The 8441-nt window shown below is 42.9% G+C and overlaps 1 protein-coding gene across 10 annotated transcripts in view; it reads right to left on the bottom strand.

The window, feature by feature from the left end:
• The window catches only part of Aak1 (AP2 associated kinase 1), a 155225-nt gene that overhangs the window by 9869 nt on the left and 136915 nt on the right, over positions 1–8441 (bottom strand). For 5 of the 10 annotated variants that reach the window (XM_031382444.1, XM_031382445.1, XM_031382443.1 and 2 more), the window contains one exon: positions 7160–7270. The exons of 3 other annotated variants lie outside the window; for them this stretch is intronic. In XM_031382444.1, coding sequence (XP_031238304.1) covers positions 7160–7270 — 111 coding nt within the window. Of the gene's footprint in view, positions 1–1657; positions 6324–7159; positions 7271–8441 lie in introns of those variants that run through there. 2 more of the 10 variants (XM_031382451.1, XM_031382453.1) reach the window with 1 other exon arrangement.

Raw genomic sequence — 8441 nt, 5'->3', positions numbered from 1 at the left:
TAAAACACCATAGCATCAAATCTGAAGGGAAAATTAGTTATTCAAAAGAAGTTTCACAGCAATTTCCTCAATCTCACTGACTGGAAAACATGTCTCTGATGGGGCTTCTTGAAAAACCTGTCTCTCAACATTTCTTGTAGGAGCAGTGTGACTGAGGCAGAGTAACCAGGCTTAACGTTTTGAAGGTCAAAGAAACACTATATGGGGAAGCCGGACGTCTATGACTCCAGAGAATTCTGGTGATGTTAATGTGGCAAACAACAGAGTTCGGGGGAGAGGCATATAAAATCTTACTGACAGCTAAAGGTTTCACTGTTGTTCACCTTTTTGGTGAATGTGCTCTTACAAGTATCTTTAGGGTGAGTGAGCCCAACGGCACACTACCTCTGAAGAAGCCTGCCTTCTAGGAAGGATTCACTCAACTGACACTTATGCCATGGTCAAGTCCTTGTAGTTACCAATGACAGCCACACAGATACCTTGTAACCAAAGAACAAAAACAAAACAACAAAAATTCTCGCCTGTTCTCCTAGCCCAGGACCTGGCGTTCAAGGGTACAAGGCTTTTGTTCATCATGAGGCATTCTCTTATAACTCCCTCAAGCTGGGTCCTTTCTCCTTTTGTTTTCAGAACTTCTAGAAATAATCCCACCTGGCTCTGTGTTGAGGCTGTAAGTTATTTAGGTTTCAGCATGAGCTCATACATCTTCACTATTCCCTACACTCTCCCAGAGACCAGTGTGGCACTCCTGGAGGTGACTGACCTCAGGAATGCTATCTGATTCACAGTGAGGTCATTAGAGTGCTCCCTAAAGAAACAAAATCTAAGATTAAAAAAAATGCATATTACTGTGTGCACGCACAAGCATGTTTACAGGACAGTTCCCTACCTCCACCCCACTGCTCTAACTCAGGTCATCAGGCTTCACACAGGCGCTTTTACCCAATGAGTCATCTGGCTGGCCCCAAACCTGAGATTTAAATTTCAGGCTGGTTACTCTGTAGTGTGTGTTAGAACTTTGTCTCTACACTCTTAACTGAAATAATGGTGACAGGGAACCTGTCAGGGAACATCAATACCTTAAGTCTTGCCAAAGTCTATAAAGTAATGGCTTAAGTATCAAGATTAAAAAGCAAAATGCCCCAACCAGGTGTGTGGCTCAGCTGAATCTCAGTGTCCTTAGAGCATGAGCTGAGCAGCCTGAGGTTCCTACAACCTTTGGTGTCCATTGTGACTCCAGCACTTGGTACTCCCTCATGCTAGGCAATTGTGTAAAAGCCTACAGTCAGATGCCAGGAGCAATTAAAGAGAGCTATTTCTCCCTGGGCGTAAATACATTCTCGCCATCCTTGTGTTTAACTCAGTTGGCCTGGTGTAGTATTAAAGACTAAATTAGAGGAGAGCAGCTGCTAATTGGTGCCACTTTGTCACCTAAGTATGGTCCCGGCTAACGTGTGTTGGTAGGTCTCTCATTCTTAACCATGATAGGCTTCACTCCCCAGGGCGGTCATAACTCACTAAACCTCAGGACATCTTGCACAGCTGCTCACACTTTTGTCCACTGGTATTTGCAGTCGCTAAGTAATGTGCTCAAGTCCTTTCATAGGACTAGAACAGCTACCTTAAGCTGTTTACACATCTAAACATCATGCACTTGTTTGAACAGATAAAAGCTTTATTCCTCTGTATGTTTACATAAGAAATTTGTTTACAGACTTATTTTATACAATACTTGCGAAGCAGTATTCATTTTTTCACATTTTACTGCACAAGATAGCTTCATTACATCACTTTGCTTAGCTTCCCTGGGGAAGAAAGTTAAAGACCTAAGGTAAGAATCCATCCATGTGATAAAGGCATGTACAACAGGGCAGAGGAGAATACCCACAGATAGTGAATTAGGGACACTGCATCATAGTGAGAAGCAACAAAGGACTTCCCTCCTACCAACCTTTGGGAACTCTGCATAAGGTAGCATTATCCAGGCAGCCAACAGGCCTCAACCCTCCCCCTTAGAGAAAGGAAACCCAGGGGAAACTACATAGGATACCTTGTTAAAGAATTTCAAATGGAGGCCAACTGGGACTCATTCAGTTCACAAAAGCCAAGTACATCCAACTTGGGGAACACATCATCACAGAAAGAAAAGGTCTAATTTCGCACTGGTAAAATGAGTCTCTAGAGAGGGCTATGAATTAGCTTGCAGTGTCTGAAGTGTCTCACTCAACAAGCTCACTGTAACCCTTACGTCAGCAGCCTCTCTTTTACTGAAGTGCTCTGAGCAATGCTGTCATTCCCCAGACTCCATGTCAGAGGCAACTGTGGATCATCTAACAGAGCAGGAAGGCAAAGCCTGTCAGATGCCAGAGAAGCCTTGTCACAGGGACTTTAGCTTGGCCCAAGGTGTCTAGAGCATTCTTTTGTTTGGCTGAGCATGGACCCCCAGCCCCATCTCAAAGGTCTCCTCATTCCTACAGTACTGCTGAAGACAGAACTGATCACCTGGGGGAAGGCTATGTTGGTTTGAATCAAAACAAACACTTATCAGGAGGAGCATAGGAAATGAGAATTGCAAACCACAAAAATATCAAATCTTCAGTTATCAGTCATCTAAGTTCTAGAATTCTGAAATGATCAGAAAGAGCCAAGTCCAACACAAAATGTGAGTATGTGACAGCCTCTTTCACAGGTTATCTTTAAGTACTCTAGAGACCAGGGGATTGCAAACTGTCCCTTACTTAGAGTGCCGGTGAGATCCCTCTTGGCTATGAAGTCTTCTCTGGACACTTGCCTGTGTCTGTCAGTGTCTTCAGGGGTAACTGCTCTTCATCTCACCCAGTAGTTCTGCTTTCTGGAATAGCTCAGTATTACTCAAAGGCAGAGGTGTGGGGAAAACAGATAAGAAAGAATATGCTGTGAGCGAGGCTACTGGGACAATGCAACCACATCCTCGATACCTTATCTGGTGATGCTTAAACAACTCAGATGCCACTGGCCTGCCTACGGTCATCACTTCCCAAACAAAATCAGATGCTTCTGGAGGGAGCGTTCAACCACATGAAACACTTCTGCTATGTCTACTTCAGAGATCACCATAACAATTATAATGCTACTTAGAGGTGACCATTTAAAAATATCTCCTCTGAGGAGCATATTTTTAGAAACCTTAGGAATTAAGTTTGGTCTTCTAGGGGGAAATACCAATTTGTGATACTTTCTGGCACAGTAATTACTTCCTCTCACCAGAGAGAAGATCAAATAAAAAATGTGCACATGGCGTTTGTCCCTATTTTAACAACAAATCCCTGATTATATAGAGTGAAATAACAGAAATCTCTGGATTCTGTTTCACTGTAAGGTTGTGTATACTTAATATTACAGAAGGAAAATTTATCTCCAAGCTTTTGATGATGTGGGCTTTTATTAGGTAACCAGCAAGTAGCAATAAGGTTAGTAACTGCTCATTCTAATTCTGAGTAAATGCTGAAGAAAGCTGTAGGAATGGCAAGAGCATAGAAGCTACCCGAAGGACATCTGGATTGTATGATCCTTCATAGTCCTTCTAAACACAGCAGCACAATGATGCTATGCTCCTGCTGTCTCACAGAGCACCTATCCAGATTGATTCTGTGTAAACAAGCCAACAGCAACTCTGAGGAGTAAAATGTTCAAGGTCATAAGCCAGGGTCTGGATGAGGTCCCAGAAGTCTGAGCTGCCCTGGCCTTTCTCTCACCATCCTGTCTTTACCAGCTCAGCTCACACCAGTGAGACAAAGTCAATGGGCTAGTGAACAGGCATGCAGTGCCTCTTACAGCTCAGTCTTGTTTCATGCATCTCCAGTTACTACACACCATGCTCTTCTCAGGTCATTTCCTCAGCTTAGGCGGATACTGATCTATGGAAGGCTGCGCTGACCACATCACTAGCATGTACTCCTCAACAGAAAACAGCTCTGCCCGCCGAAGGCTTATTCCTGAACCAGCCCAGGCCTCTTGCTGTCTCACCCAGGCTTTAACCAGCTTCCTTGGAGATAGTCTGTGAAGTTTCATTAGTGTCTCTATTAAGCCTTATTGAGCCAAATGACTACACAATATATCTCAATATAATTACGCCTGACACACAGAAGAATGGTTTAGAGACACTTAACCTAATTTCTAGACTGCATTCTTCATAGCTGCAATTAAACTAGGAAAGTAGACATTTCATTATATTGCTAACATCTGTATGAGGAAAAAAAAAACAAATATGAAAACACAGACCTAAAACATTATCCTTATTTAAAAATAAACATTTCCTTCATTAGTTTATACATTCTTTCTATGTCCAGGAAAGAGGACATAACCATTTCCTGTCCACCAAGGGGTTAACCAAGTCCTGCTTCCCTCAGCCCACATGTGGAGAGCTCTTCGTGAAATCTCCATCCTCGCTGCACACCGCATCTCGCTCACTTGTGGAAACCATCTCTTCTAGTAGAGGCCTTTCCTCAGCTCATCTAGGTTCAGCTGGTACAGGAAGTATTAAAGTCAGAAGGAAGACTGAGTGTCCACTCTTCCTGCTGTCACATTGCCGGAGATAACGGTGGCCCTCCAGAGGGCAGTGTTTGCAGGCTCGCACTGCTGCTGGTTCCCCACCACTTAAAGTGCAACATGAGCAAGAAAAAAACAGCATCATAGTAGTAGAGAACAAGTCATGGGATTTGGGATTTTATTTGTACAGATCTGATGAACTCAGAGTTTCCCTTCCAACCCTGGAGGACGGCACTCGAGGAAGGGAGCTCTCTGTGCCTGTTCCTCTTCTAAAGGGTGATTTTTACAAAAGTGCTCTCCATACACCTTGATGTAAGTACACAGAGGGTGACCAGGAGGCATGTTGTAGGGCAAGTGCAGGGGCCTTTATTTGACTCTATGAACAACAGTCTAAGGTTAGTGAAGAACTACTCTGTTTGGTCTTTGGAATCTAGGAAGCCAAGGAAAGCCAACCACACAAATTCTGTCAGCTTCAGCCTTCAACTTAAACACCAGTGGAGAAGGTAAGCAGCCAGCCAAACTGTGCCCAGCACACTTATTTCTGATGATCTGAAAATAAACAACATGCTCGGGTATACAGAGACAGAGGCCCACTGAAAGCTTTGAGCAAGACATAAACTCTACTTAAAATAAGCACTCTAGGACTGCTATATGGTTATACACGGGAGAGATCAAAACCCTGTACAGGCACCTGATGTCAGACTTGAAATGACAAGTGGAAACAGAACTATTCAGCATCTTCATTTATACACAATTTACAATATTTGATTCAAAATAAAAAAATCACAAGAAAAATACATCTGTTTCTGCTACAATTCCTTCCCTTCCCCTCCACCCCCCATGAAAAGTCTTCTAGTAAAAGGTATCATGTTCCCACCACTGTCTTGTTTTGGTCTAATTCTGCGATCCCAGCTTCGGCCAGGTAACATGGAAGGATGGCAATGTTTGGTGTTTATATCACATACATATTTATTCAAGGATCTCAAATACTTGCAGTCACACCTCCAGATTTGAGAAACCACGATTCAATGGAAGCCAAATAGCTAGACAAACGCCGAGAAGGTTGCATGTGGTGTAAGATCCCTTGGCTCAGTCTATTATCAAACAAGGTCAAAGTTGGCTGGCTAGAGCTGAGCCCACTTTCTCTTCACAAACACATCCTATTGGTTTTGCCCTGTTTAAACTGCACACCTGTCTCCAAACTTCTGCCTGGGGTAAGACCAGCCATAGCTGCCATGTCCTCATGATACTGCATCAGGATAAGAAGCAAGGATGGACAGACATTCATCAGCATCTGGGAGACGAGCTATAGGACTGACATGGGGGCCATTCCTAGCAAGAATGAGACAAAAAGTGTCCATCACAGGCTCAGTGACAGTCAAGCTTCTGTGAGTGGATTCCAGCAGAGGTGAAGCTCAGGGCAGTTAGCGCTTGAGTTAAGATAATGCTATTGAAGATGGGGAATGAGAAAACACAGCAAACTAACCAAGAGGAGCTGGCCAAGGAATGGATCTGGAGGGTCAGAGATTTTTCTTTCCTTATCATTTCTATAGGAGAAGGCAAGGGGTAGGAGAAAGGAGCTTGAGGGCCCCTTATTTGCAGATTTAAAAAAAAAAATCATTTTTTTTTCTCTTAACTCCGTAATGAAAATGTGTATTACGGCATGAAGGTTACAGAACTGTGTCTGCTCCTGGCTCACGGCTACAGGTCTATGAGCTGATCCACCAGCAGCAAAGACCTGGCTAGGTTGGGAAGACTGGACTCAGAGCTCCCACTGCTGTTCCTAGAGTGCCCACCTGGAAGCGGAAAGACAGGATTCAGTACAAAACAGAGGGTTAGGGTTAGATGTGCAGAGCAAGCGAAGGAGAAAAAGGAAAACAAAGAAACCCAGAGAAGCAACATCTCATATGTAAGAAGTCTTACACGTTGATTTCTAACCCTAGCCACCACACCACAGCCTCCCTCCGCCAGCTTTCCATGCACACCACAGTAGATCTAGGCAGCACACTACACTGCACAGGTGCTGCTGGTTCCAAACCCACACGTTTGCCCAACAAATGCTGGCTGCCATGCTAGCCTCCTACTAATAGGCAGCCATCTCTCCCACAAAGTAAAAACTAATCTACTTTGGGGAAAATTCACTATTAGGATATTGCAATATGAACATGCTTTTCAAAATAAATAAGTGGTGTGTTTTGGTGTTTTGTGCATGCTCACATGACTCAATCCAATGAAGAAAAGAGATGTTCCATAATGTTGGCCGACAGGTGCAGCAGACACCAAAATTCCACCATTAGCTCTCTGGTCAGAATCTGTATCTATCACATATTTGCTAAGTATGGTAAAAATGTTCAACACTTCTGACATAGACCTTCAGGCATCTACCAACCAGAGAGACTTTTTTTTGGCTTGACAGTTCATAAAAACTAAGTCTTCTCTAAATAAATTCAAATCAGTGAGGTCTAAGCTACAGAGATCAGCATCTCCACCTGCCTCAAATGTTGGTCCAGCCTACACTGACTGCCATCATCTTTCACCCATCAGTGATGCTCCCATTCACCATGCAGGCTAGGGACACTGCTTTGATGAGAACTCATGTCAAGCTTTCTCTTTTCTCCAGCCTCTTTCTTACCTTGTGTGTTTTTGGTTATCAGTACAGGAATAGGGTCAAACTCATCTTCTGCCACCTTTTCGGAGCCCTCAGCGACACCAAAACCTGAGATGAGATTACTATCTTCTGCAGCTTAATACAGAAGGCAAACACACAAGCAGAAACAACAGAGGAAGAGATTAGCCAATGAGAGAACAGGAAGGAAGCACCAAGCCTTTAACCATGAACAACAACTGTTCTTAAAGGTGAAAGCACTTATTATGGTGAATTGAAATAAAAGTAGGAAACTGGAAATTACAGGTGTATAGAAGTAAAAACTTTAGAATTTACAATGTTAAAATTTCCTATATAATTAAGAATTCTCCATTGTGTAGAGATCAAATAGTTGTGAAGTATCTCTGCAATGTTGATATCTTTATTGAGTTAACAGAGGCCTGGCTAACAACACTTGAAAGACTCAAAGCCTGGGGAAGGAGAAACTGTAGAGGCTAGGGCATGGCTCAGTGGCAGTGTGTGCTTTAGCAAGTGCAAGGTCCTGAGTTAGATCCCAGGACTCAGAAACAACAATGGAAAAGAAGTAACCAATAAGTACAAGGCAAGCAAAGGCCCAGAGTTCCTGTTCTGTGAAAAAAAAAAAAAAAAAAGACTTTAAATAATTCTAAATGTTGGGTCACAAAAGCACATACATTGAAACCACAGCACAAGTTTCTTAGACTACTACTTTCTCCACTGTTGGGTTTGTTTTTCATTTCGTTTGTTGTTGTTGTTTGAGACAGTCTTATTTTATAGGCCTAGTTGTCTAGAATTTACAGAAATCAGCCTGTCTCTTATCTCCTTGGTGCTGGGATTAAAGCCAGCCCTGAGCAAGGATGCCTGAGCACTATGTGGCAGGCAATGCTTCTCTGTGGTTGCACACTGCTACTGTACAGCCCTGCCAGCCATCAATGTCTATACAGTTAACTTACTGTGCCAGCTGTTAAACAAAGCCAGGCATCATCACTGCAGCCCATGAGCTCTGTTTTTAGTTATCTCTGGGGGCTTTCTTCTTGAGTTTCCCTTAGGAGGAGCTTAACTTGCTCATCTGCTAATATTTCTCCATCACAGAAATAAGCTTGCTATATAGACCTCAGAACCTAATCCAAGCTAGTTTGCCTGTAAAATCTCAAACCAGATGATGCAAGTCAAACTAAGAAATGAAAATGGCAGGCCAGAGAGAGAAACCCAGTAATCAATTACGACTCAAAGGTGAAGTAATATTAAAATGTTCACAGGTTCAATTTTTGAGGAATGTTTTTTTTTTTTT

This window comes from Mastomys coucha, unplaced genomic scaffold (assembly GCF_008632895.1).
Source record: "Mastomys coucha isolate ucsf_1 unplaced genomic scaffold, UCSF_Mcou_1 pScaffold20, whole genome shotgun sequence".
NCBI classification, from domain to species: Eukaryota; Metazoa; Chordata; class Mammalia; order Rodentia; family Muridae; genus Mastomys; species Mastomys coucha.
This window is presented reverse-complemented; position numbering and strand designations above follow the sequence as displayed.